The sequence below is a fragment of the Ctenopharyngodon idella genome, chromosome 22, assembly GCF_019924925.1.
Source record: "Ctenopharyngodon idella isolate HZGC_01 chromosome 22, HZGC01, whole genome shotgun sequence".
Lineage (NCBI taxonomy): Eukaryota > Metazoa > Chordata > Actinopteri > Cypriniformes > Xenocyprididae > Ctenopharyngodon > Ctenopharyngodon idella.
The window spans coordinates 12,674,889-12,689,730 of NC_067241.1; the positions used below are offsets into that span (position 1 = coordinate 12,674,889).

A 14,842-nucleotide genomic window follows, 5' to 3' on the forward strand; every position below is an offset into this window, starting at 1 on the left:
GCTTCAGTGGGTGTGCAGGTGAAAGCTTCAGGTTGACCGCTGCAGGCCAGGGTTTCTCACGCATCTTTCCAACCATAGACCCTCTTACCTAGCAAAAATATATGGGAATATCCTGCAAATATAATGTGATATGTTACATACATTTCCGTATATGCGAAACTAGTGCTTATATTTTTCAATGTAATGCTAATACAGTGGCGCGTACAATGTACGCACTGTGCGTACCATGAGAGGGCGCTAAATAATGCCGATATATTTTTTCAATTGTTTATTAAAATCTATCTGCGTACACTCATGACATATTAAAAAGCAAGAGAGAATGAGAATAAATAAAGGTGTGCGTTTGTGTGTTGTAAAGTCAAATGTGTGTAGGCTATGTGCGTGCGTGGGTGGGCGTGGGGATATGTGTGAAAAGAAATCTGATTGGCTGTTTAGTTACAGATGTAACAGATGACATTACAGATGTTTAAAAAGAGGCTCAAAATGAGTAAATGCTCTCTAAAACAGCTAAATTCGATTGAAACGTTACCTAAAACTGAGTAGGGATGGAGAAATTAAGCCTCTTAAAGGGTTAGTTCACCCAAAAATGAAAATTCTGTCATTGCTCACCCTCATGTCGTTCCACACCCGTAAGACCTTCGTTCATCTTTGGAAGGCAAATTAGGATATTTTTGATAAAATCTGATGGTTCAGTGAGGCCTGCATTGACAGCAAAATAATTAACACTTTCAGATCCCCAGAAAGCTACTAAAGATGTATTTAAAACAGTTCATGTGACTACAGTAGTTCAACCTTAATGTTATCAAGCGATGAGAATACTTGTGCGTCAAAAATAACGACTTTATTCAACAATATCTAGTGATGGGCGATTTCAAAACAATGCTTCAAGCTTCGAAGCTTTATGAATCTTTTGTTTCGAATCAGTGGTTTGGAGCATGTATCAAACTGGCAAAGTCACGTGATTTCAGTAAACGAGGCTTCGTTGCGTCAGAAGTGTTTCGAAACGTTTCGAAGTTTCAATGGTTCGTGTGACTTTGGCAGTATGTTAAAGGAAGGGTCAATGTTGAAATTAAGTGTTATTTGATGTGTTTTGCTCAATATTAATATAGGAGGAGATCTGTTAGTGTTTAATGTTCTATTATTTTAGAATTTAAAATGGTTTCTGGTACGTCTGAGTTTTTGGGGTTACCATTGTGCCAGAGTAGAGCCTGTGTTTAGGCTGAAGTACTTACAAACATATGTTATTTTAATTCTCAACCAAAATCCAATGTCTGATCAATGTTGGAGTCTACATCCTGTTCCTGCTGGGTAAAGGTGGAGATGGAGTGATGAACATGCACAACCCATCTTCTGTTTACAGCAAACTTTGTTATAATTTTGTGATCATCTTTTGATTTACAGTTATCTAAAGAAAGCTTTCTGAGAGAATCTATTTATATTTGTTGTATGAGTGTCTGTTGTTGAGTGTGTGTGATAGTGTTTGAGCAGCTTTATGCCGGCCCATGCGGCGTGGAATGATGGCACTTGGGCCAACCACTCCTGTTTGCCAGATCCAGGCCACAACCAGGCCATAGCAATGCCACATGTCAGCCAAGAGCAAAGAAATAAACCAGAACTGGACCTTATCTGAGCCACAAAATCTGTATATATTATTTATAGAATCATCTTAGAATTAAAAAGCCTGTTAACAAACAGAATCACTGAAGGAAAGAAGAAAACAGAAAAAAACAGACACACAAGAGCTGCAGTGCATTTTGGGTGCACCAATCAAAACTCATCCATGGCTCCCAGCATGCATTGTGGCATGAATTTTTGTAGTTTGTTTTGTCACCATTGTTGAGGTTTGTATGATGGCTGTTGATGTCAAAGTGTTTCAGTTTGAAATTGTTGTGCAAAATGTTTTTAGATATTCTCAGTTTGTGTCTGTGTTAATGTGCTAGTGATTTTTTTCTCACAGCTAAATTTGTTTGGTTAAAAACTTGCTATTACTGTAGTGTCAATCAAAGTCGGACAAATATTCTAATCAGAATGCATTGCTTTTGTCAGGCGGCAGCCGATCTTTGTGGCGCTGCATGAAGTCGAACAAGCCTTGAGGCACCACGATCAATGGCTAAATGAATCTACAGTGGCCGCGTGGTACATGTGGGAGCTTTCAGAAAACTCCTAGCTTACAAGCTGTAATTATGAGCTCTACGAGGACGTGAACGCTTTTTATGAGCCAGAATCTCATAGTTACAGTAATTACGATATGGCGTGGACACACCTTAAACATGGGGGCGTAGTAGCGGGAAAAAAGGAGGTGGGATGAAAGGAGCACATGGCCAACACAAACAAAGACAGAGCCATGTGCTCAAGCACAAGACAAACAAGGAAACATTAATCAAGGACAAAACTGACAAGACTGTCAGGGCAGGATATATGCATTGCACATGCCGCTGGGAGATTCAGGTGGCCCTCTCATATGTGATATGTGATTTGTGGGATTACAAATTTAAGAATCTGTTTAAGATCTGCTGATCCTACATCCTGACATAACCTCACATGAAATATTAAGGTGAAGTATATTGTGTTTAACATTTTGAGGTAAAGATAATGACAATTTAAGGAGATCAAGGCAGGCAGCCCAGGTGTCTGTAACATTAACCTTTTGTCTTCATGCACTTCCTAACCATAGGCAGGACAAAGCTCAAGATACAGCGGTGCCTTTGTCTCTATGATAATGTAAAGGTATGGGCTATACTGTCAGACTGATTGGATTAGCACCTATGCATTTGAATGACACCGTTATGCTGATTAGATCATGGCTGGGAAATGTAGGGAATGGGCTGATTCCTGCACTGCATGTGCATGCTTTGTTTAGATTGTCTCCACCTCTGCTCTATGTATCCCTCCCCCTTGAATGTATATGAACTACCAAGTACACTGCCTTAGTTGGACTTGGATGACTACAGCGACGCACAGTGCGTTTCTCAATAAAGAGTAACTTCTGCTTGAAAGATATCCCAACGTCTCCTGGTCTCTGCTTCGACGAGGAAAAAGTTTCCTACAGTTTTGGTGCCGTGACCCGGATAGAGCTTCTCACCTCAATCCTGATTGAAACTTCAAGCACAACAACGATCTGATCCAAAAGAAGATCCAGGCTGAATTTTCCTGTACACCCAAGGGTTGGTGAGTGATACTCTATCCAAAAGAACCATTAAGACCAGTACAAAGTTTTATCCTCTGCGCCGTCAGAGAAGAGTTAACACAGCTGTAGGGTTTGGTTAACTAAGTTATCCTCTAAAAATGTTCTTTTAGAGATGAAGTTTACCCTCTGTTTAGGCAGGGAAGATTAGCATTACATGCTAATATTGGTATCCTCTGCTTAGGCAGGGAAGATTAGCATTACATGCTAATATTGGTATCCTTTGTTCAGGCAGGGAAGATTAGCATTACGTGCTAATATCGGTATCCTCTGTTTAGGCAGGGAAGATTAGCATTACATGCTAATATTGGTATCCTTTGCTCAGGCAGGGAAGATTGGCATCACGTGCTAATATTGGTTTATCCTCTGTAAAGTTAGGGAAGTTTTATCCTCTGCTTTATAAGGGAAGGTTGTTTATCCTCTGTTTAATCAGGGAAGGTGGTGTGTTAACAGAATAGTCATTCTCTACTTTGCTAGAGAAGAAGGTTCATCCTCTGTTAATTCAGGGAAGGTTACAACTGTTACAGTGTGTAAGCAAGTTGGTTCTACTCTGCTCACCAGAGAAGGTTGAATATATTACGATGTGTATTAACTAGGTTAACCTCTGCTCTGTCAGGGAAGTGTTGAAGTGTATTGTTGTGCCAGAAAGACATTACAAAATGTTGAGAAAGAACGCTAGACTAATTCCAACAACTGAGAAAGGTGGACTAGCTACCCCTTTATGGACAGATAGTGAGTTCAAATCATTGTTAGGAAAGCACATGGACTCAATAGTGACTGAGTCAGTCAGATTGGATTTGACAAAGAAATTTGGGATTCATCCAGAAAAAGTTTGGTCTATTGAAGAATGCAAAAAGGTACTTGGTGCTTGTATTCGGAAGAAAAATATGAAGGGCATTATCTGCTGCCACAGAGAATTTACTCTATCCATTGCACAAGAACAAATCCAACGTATTGCTAAGTTAGAAAAGCAGAACAAACAGTTGCACACTCGAGTGTCTCGTCTCACGCAGAAGTTGGGCCTTAACAAAGCCTCAACCAAATGTGACTCAAAAGACCAACAGTCAGATGAAAGCTATCCTGACTTAGAGTCTTTCTGTAGACTAGAGGGCAATAGCAATACTGGATTCATGGATAAAGATGTAAATGCAGTTGAAGTGTGTGGAGCGAGACAAAAGGCTCAGAGTAGGGTAAAAGGTGTTGACACAGTTACATCTGTAACCCCCATACTCCAGTTACAAGCAGTCAGTACAGCTCTAGGTCCTGAAGACATAGAAAGACTTGTTGAGAGTTTGCCATCAGTGCACAGAAATTTTTCTGAGTTTAGGACAGAGTTGTCCAGGAAAATGAAGCTCTATGATATGTCCCTAGCTGAAGTCACCCAGCTGATGTCACAAATCCTGAAAGAGTCAGAATTCAGTGATTTTGAAAGTGCTGTAAATAATTCTGAGTTTCAGCATTCCAGCAAAGGTGAACTGAGAGAAGGAGTTCTGAGAGTGTTACAGAACCTTGTTGGACCAAAGGTGGACTGGTCAAAGATCACTAGTTGTGTACAGAAGAAGGATGAAACTGTAAGTGAGTACACTGAAAGATTTTGTCAGTCAGCTGCAGCATACAGTGGAATAGCAGACACTCCAGAGAAGGTGTTAGAGGATAATGGACCACTGGTCCGCATGTGGTTTGATGGGCTCTCATCAGAATACAAAAATGCATTGCCTTTCTTAGACCTCACATGGTCCAATGGAACTCTGCAAAACAACTTAGATCGGTTAGCTCTTTGGGAAAGAGACTCGGATGTCAAGACAAGAGTAAAGATTGCAGCAGCATCCTTTAAGGTCAACACAGAGAATCGACAGAAACGTAAATGTCCTAAGAGAGAAGGCAGTTGTCATTACTGTGGTAAACCTGGACATTGGATGAAAGAGTGTAGGAAAAACAAAAAGACATTTAAAGAAATGAACAGCTTTACTCAGCTCCTACTCAGTCTACTTGCTACATTGAAACTGCCCCTCCCCTCTTCTCCAAACACTTGGAGCAACAGCTTACTGACATGCTAACCATTTGGGCTGTGAGTGCTTAATTTCCCCAGTAATCTACAAGAAAGCTGAAAGACTCATTCTGAACAAAAGAAAGTTGACTGTCACTTCCACCATTTGGGGTACACTGGTTAAGTACACTCACAGCCTTAAATGTTATGCTACAGCACACTCCATTCACTTATCCATCCTCTGTGGGTTATGATGTCTGCTATGACTGATGTTTCATTGGAAGATGGAGATGTAGCACAGTAAAGTTTACAAATTAACTACAGGGAGAGAATAGGACACACAGACCAGTGAGGAGCCCAGGGAAGAACCGAAGTGCATAAGGCCTCGGGGGCCAACCCTGTGGTGAAGACTTCCTCATAGGTTTCCCCCTCTCAGTTTATCCCCACCTTACTGGTCTATAGGTGTCAAATTGATTAAGACTAGGTTAAAAAAAAAAAAAAAAAAGGAACAAAACCACTATACGATCACTAGAAGTTTTTGATGATCAGAGTTAGACAGAAAAACTATACGATCATCAGAGGTCTAACGTACTAAAGTCTATGCATGAATACTGCTGGTCTGCTGTTTCTTTGTTTTCTTGTGTTACAGGTATGTGTATATGCCATGATGGCTCATAAGCAGCACCTGGTGTAAAGCATCACCTCAGATATCCATGAACAACCTTCATGAAGACAGAGTCATCTGAGCAACTCAGAGTTGCACAATGACAAAGAATCATCTGAGCAACTTGGAACAAACATGGAAATGCATTGGAAATGGACTCTACAGGGAACAGACTCCACAGCTATTCAGGCGCCATGGACTTTTAGGACTTCCACGCTTATGCTACATGGTTTTCTGTGTCATCATGTAGTTTATACAACATATTACCACCCTGCGTTGTATATGTGTGTCAACAGTATACTCAAGTTAAAGAACAACACTTATGTAAATGTTGGACACGACATAGAATAAGATGTATGTGCCTGTATCTGTTACAAGTTACATGACTGGAAGATGGGACTTATGTTAACAAACATAGGTTAAAGAAGGGATTTAAGAAGGTTTAAATTTGTATTATGTGAGAGTTATTAGAACTCTCAAAGGGGGGACTGTGGGATTACAAATTTAAGAATCTGTTTAAGATCTGCTGATCCTACATCCTGACATAACCTCACATGAAATATTAAGGTGAAGTATATTGTGTTTAACATTTTGAGGTAAAGATAATGACAATTTAAGGAGATCAAGGCAGGCAGCCCAGGTGTCTGTAACATTAACCTTTTGTCTTCATGCACTTCCTAACCATAGGCAGGACAAAGCTCAAGATACAGCGGTGCCTTTGTCTCTATGATAATGTAAAGGTATGGGCTATACTGTCAGACTGATTGGATTAGCACCTATGCATTTGAATGACACCGTTATGCTGATTAGATCATGGCTGGGAAATGTAGGGAATGGGCTGATTCCTGCACTGCATGTGCATGCTTTGTTTAGATTGTCTCCACCTCTGCTCTATGTATGCCCTCCCCCTTGAATGTATATGAACTACCAAGTACACTGCCTTAGTTGGACTTGGATGACTACAGCGACGCACAGTGCGTTTCTCAATAAAGAGTAACTTCTGCTTGAAAGATATCCCAACGTCTCCTGGTCTCTGCTTCGACGAGGAAAAAGTTTCCTACAGATTTTAGAAGGCATTGTTTTATGGGGAATCAGCCGTGCTCCTCCGTACTATCCTTGTGTTTGCACAATAGTCAGTAACTACAACCGCTGGATCGTCTGGATCATCACCTCTGAAAGCTAAAAGACATGTTCAGCTTAATGTGGGAAGACTTTCCTTACATCAGAATTAAGAAAAGGATGTAATTTAACAATAAATCCTACTTCGAGTACTGATCCATTCACATCAATCCATCCAGAATCCAGAAGTTTATAGAGTTTTTTTTTTTTTTTTTTCAAGTGAAACACTTAAATTAACTATATTTTGTCTTTTACAGAATGTTATGGCACTTTTTCATTTATATTTCTATGTTTTAAAGTAACACAACTGACTGAGTTCTCTTTTGATCTAAAAGCTTTTCCTTAAACGCTTGAAGTTATGTAGGCAAATATAAGCTGTGACTATATATGAACTTCTTTACAAAACTTGTATTCAGTACAATTTAAAAAGCATCCCACGATGCACCTCAAGAGAAAATGTCCAGGAAGAAATCCAGCTGTCAGTAAGATTGATGGAACTGTCACAGTCATGTTTTTAAATGGATAAAGTTTACAACAAGCTCTTACTTGTGTCTTTATTGCGGTCATTTCCACATGACTGTCTGACCTCTGGACTGAGTAAACAGGATCATTTTTACTCATTCATCTCATTACCATCTGTGCACTACCTCAATTAAATATTTTCTAGTATGAGAATAAATGGTTAAACCACATCAAGGTACGTGGAAAATGTTTTATTTATTATGTTAAGCGTGTTCTGTCTAATGATCGTCAGACCGGTGCAATGCACAGTCCTGTTTGTGAAAATTCACCTATATCCCAAGGGTGAATGCTGTATATAAATTATTAAGTAAATGGGAATTTTGCAAGGAACATTGGCATTGCTTTAGCGAATTACTATATTGTAAGAGTCAAAGAGTCATTGCATCACTAATTTCCTCCTTTAACACACACACACGCACACACACACACACACACACACTTGACACTCACACACACACTCCACTTCGTGACTTGAAGCCATGCAGTGCCTGTCTGTTGGAACAGAGTCTCCAGTCAGCAGCATTATGGATAGCTGGAGCCCACAAGCGCTTGTTCAGAAATCTCAGGAAGCCAGAAACCTGGCGTACTGTCCCTACAGCAAATTCAGGGTTGGAGCAGCTGTCTTAACAAGCGATGGACGTGTGTTCACAGGTGAGGATACTCTTATGTATGTATATATATATATATTGATTGATTGATTGATTGAATGAATGAATGAAAGCTACAAATACATATATACCATTCAAACATTTTAATGTTTTTTAGTCTCTTATATTTGATCAAAAATACAGTAAAAACATTTATTTAACATAATTGTAATATATACTGTAATATAAAATTTATACGATTTTATTTTGTATTATATTTTAAAGAGTCATTTATTCCTGTGATGTCAAAGCTGAGTTTTCAGTATCAGTCTTTCGCGTCACATTATCCTTCAGAAATCATTTTAATATATTGATTTACTGCTCAAGAAACATTACGATTATCAATGTTGAAAACAGTTGCAATACGATATTTTTTTTTCAGGATTCTTTGATGATTAGAAAGTTTATTTATTTAAAATAGAAATCTTTTGGATGATTATAAATCTCTATACTGTCACTTTTGATCAATTTAATGCATCCTTGCTGAATAGGAAAGGAAAGGAAACCCGACAGGCAATATGAGACATATTAATTTATATATAAATCTACAGTACATCTGTGTGTGTTTGTTCATGGTTCATCAGTATATGGTGATGTGCTGTTAACAGGCTGTAATGTAGAGAATGCATGCTACACCACTGGATTGTGTGCTGAGAGGACTGCTATATCTAAAGCTGTGTCTGAAGGACATACAACCTTCAAAGCCATCGCAATTGCCAGGTATTTTGATATATATGTATTGGCTGAAGTATAAATACATACTGTTGAGTAACATTCCTGGTATACATTGTTTTGTGCAGTGACCTTGAAGATCAGTTTATTTCTCCATGTGGAGCCTGCAGGCAGTTCATGAGAGAGGTTAGTTCTTCTAAAAAAAAAAAAATACAATTACTGATAATTATGATAATTATATTATTACTATTATTTACAAAGACATATAAAACGTGCAGTTACTCTGTAGCATGCAAAAACAAGTCGTCATTCAGAACAGAGCCAAAACATGAGTCAACGATGACAAACTGCACATGTAGAAATATAGGAAATTTTGAGAAATTTAGGTGTGGCTTACAACAACAAAAAAACACAAAATTGCATTGTGAATAACGCACGGCACAAATAACTTTTCACCTTTCAATAACACTGTCAGCTAACAGACTAGTTACGTCATCTTTTTTGCAGTTTGGCTCACAGTGGGACGTTTATCTGTCAAAATCTGATGGATCTTACAAACTGATGACAGTGGAGGAGCTCCTGCCATGTTCATTTGGCCCTGATGACCTGAGGGCAAGACCGAAAAACCATTAGGCTGTTGACTTTTAGAAATAAAGCTGAAATTTTTTAGTTATGTTACAAAGCAAATGTGTAGGATAGATTTATAATGTATTGAATGGATGTGTGGTTCTATTATTTCGCAATGAAAACATACAGTGAATGTGTAAACTAATAAATAATAACCCTATTCTGAACTGTTGTGTGGTTAATAATTGACTCATCCCGTGAAGCTTTTTTGGTACTTTTGTTTTAAAATACCTGCCACCTCCACTTCTATTGTGAAATACATGCCTTTTGACTTTTATTTTGAAAATTAGTCGCCGACCAATCAGCCTTACATAAACACTGTCCTTGAGTTATAATGTAGGTAGGAAGAAGTAAAAGGGGCTCAATTGTTTTTCTGTCAACGCGAAATTTAGTTATTTATTTGGCTGAAAATGTCAGTGAAACATGCTCTCAGTCGGGGGTTGGAGCTGGGGAGGTCAGTTTTCCAGCTGGGTCTCTTCAAACCAGCCGGCCGTGTGGCAGCGAAGTTCCGCGGTGAGCGGCTGCGTGTGTCCCGTCCGACCCGCACCGTCCAGCCGCAGACCTTCTTGCCTGGCCGGTACCGCTTCTTCCGCCTGTCTCTCAGCGGGCTGGCCGCCCAGCTCCAGTCCGGCGCTTTCAGGAGAGTGATTGGGGGTGGTTCACCCAGAAACAGGGCTGTTTTCCTGGCGTTTGGGGTGGGTTTAGGGCTGATTGAACAGCAGCAGGAGGAGGACAGGACAAGCGTTGCTCTGTGTCAGGAGATACAGGTGACATTATATATAATTTTATATATAAAATGATGATGATGACAATAATAATTGAGCATTCCTGTAGCTCAAACAGTCGAACATGGTCATGGGTTTGATTCGCAGGGAATGCATGAAATGATAAAAATGTATTCTTTTAATGCATATATATATATATATATATATATGTGTGTGTGTGTGTGTGTGTGTTATTATATGATACATATTACATTTGTTATATTAATTTAATATTACATTATTAAATTATTGTGACATAATAAATGTAATTGTGAAATAATTAAGTAAACAACAGGTTATTAATGTAATCTACTGACAAAAGTACTATAGTCATTTTGTTTTTATGTGTCATTATTGATAAAATGATCTATTGCATCAAACTACTAGTTATTTCTGGCACACACACAAACACAGAAAAAATTATTTCTTCTCTCTAGCTTGCTTCCTAATCTAGCTGCCTAATAAACCTGGTTTTGTATATAACAAATAATGTTGATGAATTTTGATGAATTGCATTTGTTCCCCTTTTGTAAGTCGCTTTGAATAAATGTATATCATTGTAAATATACTTCTAAATTTCATTTAACCTAGTCGCTCTTAACCACAAGTACATATGCAAAGAATGCAGAGAATATTGTAAATATGCAGATTACATCTGTAATCCATTATGATTTGTCTGCAAGTGCATGCATTATTTAGGAATACAGCTTCTCCATTCATATTTATTTAAACAAATTCATGATAAATTGTCCTGCTACAAAAACATAGAAAATGTCTCGACTGCAATTACATGTGTATTTGCATGCTTATTTGAATATTTTTCACAATGTTCTTCAATATAGTCCGTATTCAGAAAGAAAAAGTTCCAGAGCCCTCTGAAGCCCTTTACATCAGGCTACAAGTTGGAGGACTATGTCATTGGGAAACAGATCGGGAAAGGTTGTAATGCAGCCGTGTATGAGGCAGCGGCTCCGTTCGCGTTCCCTGCGGAGACTGAGAAGTGTTCACTGGTGGAACTGAACCAGAAAGAAACAGATGATGACAATAAGAAAGCAGGACCGCTTAGATTCCCTACTACACCCAGCTTTCCTTTAGCTATGAAAATGATGTGGAACATTGGGGTGAGAAGTTACAGCATTTTAGCATTTTGTGCAGAATGCATCTACATACAGTATTCCAGAATACATCAACAGCTTTTGTAATGACATACTGAACATTTGATATCGTCCTGTAGGCTGGTTCATCAAGTGATGCCATCCTTCGCTCTATGTCTATGGAGTTGGTTCCTGCCTGTCCACAGGCCTTAACGAAAGAGCAAGGAGAGATTGCTTTGAATGGGTGAGTTCATATGTGAACTTTAGCAGGACAACATGGTCTTAAAATACACTGATTCATTGCCAGTGGCTTTGCTATTCTTACAGGCACTTTGGAACAGTGCCTAAACGGCTGACCGCTCATCCCAACGTGATCACAGTGTACCGGGCCTTCACCGCGGAGGTCCCGCTGCTGCCTGGAGCTCAGGAGGAGTACCCCGATGTCCTGCCTGCCCGACTCAATCCATTGGGTTTGGGCAGTAATCGAACACTGTTCTTGGTCATGAAGAAGTGAGGAAGCACTCTGCTAATAAAATAAAAATCAATCAATAAGTGAAGTAATAATTAATTATAATAGCAATAATTATGATTTTATTTATTTATGATAAAATATATTTATTATAAAATAATGATAAATAAATAGAATAAAAATAATAAACATAACTGATAATAATAAAACAATAATAATGATTAAAAAATAAGTTCTATATTATCATAAAAATATTATAAAAAATATAAATAAATAAAACAAATAACAATGATAGTAGTAATAATTATTATATTTATATATTAGAAAATTATGAAAATAACAATAAATAAAACATAATTGATAATAATTAAACAGTAATATTATTAAAATTAATATAGTTATATTTAATTTAATAAAAATATATATAATACAAATATTAAATGAAATTAAAATAATAATGATAGTAGTAATAATTATTATATTTATTTATTATAAAATAATAATACATTATACATAAATAAAGCCATAATAATTGATATTATTATATGTATGTATTATAAAATTATATAAAATAGAATAAAATAATACAATAATAAAAAATATTACTAATATATATTTTTTTATAAAAATATGCATTATTAAAATAATAATAAATAAATGAAATAACTATTATTTATAATATTTTATTTATTTATTTATAATATATAATTTCTTTTTGAGATCATGTGGACCTATGTTTACATGCCACACACACACACACACACACACACACACACACACACACACACACAAAAAACATGCATCCAGTTTTGTCATATTGGATATGAACAGGCCTTTAGGCTCATTTTCTGATGAACTGTGGTTTTGGTCATTATTTTTTTTTATCTGATAAATCATGGTTGATGTGCCTGTGCTGTAGTTACCCATGCACCCTGCGGCAGTACCTGGAGGTGTGCGTGCCAAACCGGATGCAGGCCTCTCTCATGTTGCTGCAGCTGCTGGAAGGGGTGGACCACCTGTGCAGACAGGGCATCGCTCACAGAGACCTCAAATCAGACAATGTGCTCCTGGAATTTGACAGCAGTAAGAGCCCCAAGATGTTGCAGAGAGTTTTTATGCCAATGTAGACTTGAAGCATTGTGCTAGTGTTAAGTAAATGCTTCAATCATGCTGTAATGAGTTTTTATTTTAAAGCCGGGTGTCCCAGACTGGTGATCACTGACTTTGGGTGCTGTCTGGCAGAGGATTTGGGCCTCAAACTGCCCTTCAACAGCTGGTGGGTCAACAGAGGGGGAAACTCCTGTCTGATGGCACCTGAGGTGAGAAACTTCCCAATGTCCCAAATGAGCGGTCTGAACTTATTTACCCAGCACATTTTTTTTTTTTTTTTTGGTCGTGCGTGCGCACCACTTATGTGCACCCTTGATTATATATTACTCAAATGAAGTATACTTATGCTAACTTTACTTGATGTTCTAGGTAGCCACAGCAGTCCCAGGTCCAGGGGTGACGATTGATTACAGTAAAGCAGATGCCTGGGCCATAGGGGCGATTGCCTATGAGCTCTTCGCTCAGCCAAACCCCTTCTACAGCTCACAGGGGCTGGAGAGCCGCAGTTACCAGGAAAGACAACTCCCTCCACTTCCTGCTGCTGTACCTGCTGAAGTACAGCTAGTAGTGAAGCTCCTGCTACGCAGAAACGCTCGCAAGGTATATAATAATTTCTGCAATCAGTTATTTGACTTTATAAGTGTTAGTCATAAAATGGTTCTGTAAAATCTAGTTTGAAATGCACCCATATAGAAACTCAACACTTCAGACTTGACTGAGAAGATAAACCTGTTCATTACCTGTTTTCTTTGACACATTTATTTAATAATTTCTCTGCTCATTTCCAGCGCCCCAGTGCACGAGTGGCCGCTAACATACTTCACATCAGCATGTGGGGCAAGCGTGTCTTGGCCAGCTTGGATCAGGCAAGAATGGATAAAATGGTCGACTGGCTGCTGTGTCAGTCTGCTGTGGTGCTCCTGCAGGGTCGTGGGCCCGGCGGAAGCTCAGTGGAAGCTGAACTCCAGAGATCCTTCCTTGCCAACATAGACCTGGAGGACCTCCGAACCGCAGTCAGCTTCCTCGTGTATGGACAAGAGCAATGGCAGTCTCTGCTCATGCACTAGTGTGTGTGTGTGTGTGTGTGTGTGTGTGTGTGTTTACTGTAGAAACAAGCACAGCTCATTACCAAGTGAGTTATTTTTTCAAGCTGTTCCTTTGATTTCTTTCAGTAGACTGTGAAAGCAATTTAATTTGTATGTCTATCACTGACATATTTTGAAATTGACAATTTATGCATTTGCACTTTTCACTATATATAAGAATACTTTATGCAGTTTAGAACACTTTAGAATAACCAGCTTAATAACCACTTTAACAGGAGATATTCAGTTCAAACCAGGTACAAACTCATGCATAATTAATATACACAGTATATCACCGTATACGGAATATTGAAAAAGTTGAATAAATTAAAAAAATTGATGCATTTCTGACAGGATATTCAATGTGAATTTGGTTTTATCCTTGATGACTGATGCATCATGAAACATTGGTGTTGTTTACCAGAATTGAGTTAATTGGAGAGGTTGAAAACGATTGGTATTTGTGACGTCATTTGAAAAGGCAGTTCAGAGGTGGAGCAAGTTATTATGTTTTGATAAGTTCACTATGATATTCTTTGTAACGACATGTTCAGATGAATTGTACAATTAGACCAGGAAATGTAAAGAGAGTGACTTTTGAATGCAGGTTGACTTCAGTGTATAGGCTGGAAAGGAGTCAAAAACAATAAAGAATTTGAATAGTATTGAAATATGTACTCTTGTCTTTTGCAATGTGGTAATAAAATGTGGTGATTTGGTTATATTTGATGGGGTTTTACACACATACACTGCATGTGAACATACACTGCAGTATATTATCATTGTAATATTTGTAATATTTATTATCTGACAGGATATTCAGTGTTATTCAAATGGCAAATGCGCAGTGCTGGGTAGATTGATTACAAATTGTAGTCTGTTACTGATTCCAAATTAC

General features: G+C 38.1%; 2 protein-coding genes across 2 annotated transcripts; both read left to right on the forward strand.

Moving 5' to 3' along the window:
• The first annotated feature begins 7,889 nt into the window (after positions 1 to 7,889).
• Positions 7,890 to 9,589, forward strand: LOC127505548 (cytidine deaminase-like). The gene is made up of 4 exons (XM_051881170.1): positions 7,890 to 8,127; positions 8,732 to 8,843; positions 8,924 to 8,981; positions 9,303 to 9,589. The coding sequence occupies exons 1-4, from the start codon at positions 7,956 to 7,958 to the stop codon at positions 9,426 to 9,428; spliced, it is 468 nt and encodes a 155-aa protein (XP_051737130.1). The 5' UTR covers positions 7,890 to 7,955; the 3' UTR covers positions 9,429 to 9,589.
• A 150-nt stretch (positions 9,590 to 9,739) lies between these two features.
• pink1 (PTEN induced kinase 1) lies at positions 9,740 to 14,609 on the forward strand. Its single transcript, XM_051881159.1, has 8 exons — positions 9,740 to 10,189; positions 11,029 to 11,307; positions 11,421 to 11,524; positions 11,608 to 11,790; positions 12,669 to 12,832; positions 12,944 to 13,068; positions 13,229 to 13,459; positions 13,648 to 14,609. The coding sequence occupies exons 1-8, from the start codon at positions 9,833 to 9,835 to the stop codon at positions 13,924 to 13,926; spliced, it is 1,722 nt and encodes a 573-aa protein (XP_051737119.1). The 5' UTR covers positions 9,740 to 9,832; the 3' UTR covers positions 13,927 to 14,609.
• The last annotated feature ends 233 nt before the right edge of the window (positions 14,610 to 14,842 follow it).

Excerpts from the sequence above, each read along its gene's own strand:
- pink1 (XM_051881159.1), top strand. The coding sequence starts at position 9,833 with ATGTCAGTGAAACATGCTCTCAGTCGGGGGTTGGAGCTGGGGAGGTCA. Across the intron at positions 11,308-11,420 it reads AAATGATGTGGAACATTGGG|GCTGGTTCATCAAGTGATGC; the intron begins GTGAGAAGTTAC and ends ATCGTCCTGTAG. Across the intron at positions 11,525-11,607 it reads GGAGAGATTGCTTTGAATGG|GCACTTTGGAACAGTGCCTA; the intron begins GTGAGTTCATAT and ends CTATTCTTACAG.
- LOC127505548 (XM_051881170.1), top strand. The coding sequence starts at position 7,956 with ATGCAGTGCCTGTCTGTTGGAACAGAGTCTCCAGTCAGCAGCATTATG. Across the intron at positions 8,844-8,923 it reads AAAGCCATCGCAATTGCCAG|TGACCTTGAAGATCAGTTTA; the intron begins GTATTTTGATAT and ends TGTTTTGTGCAG. Across the intron at positions 8,982-9,302 it reads GCAGGCAGTTCATGAGAGAG|TTTGGCTCACAGTGGGACGT; the intron begins GTTAGTTCTTCT and ends TCTTTTTTGCAG.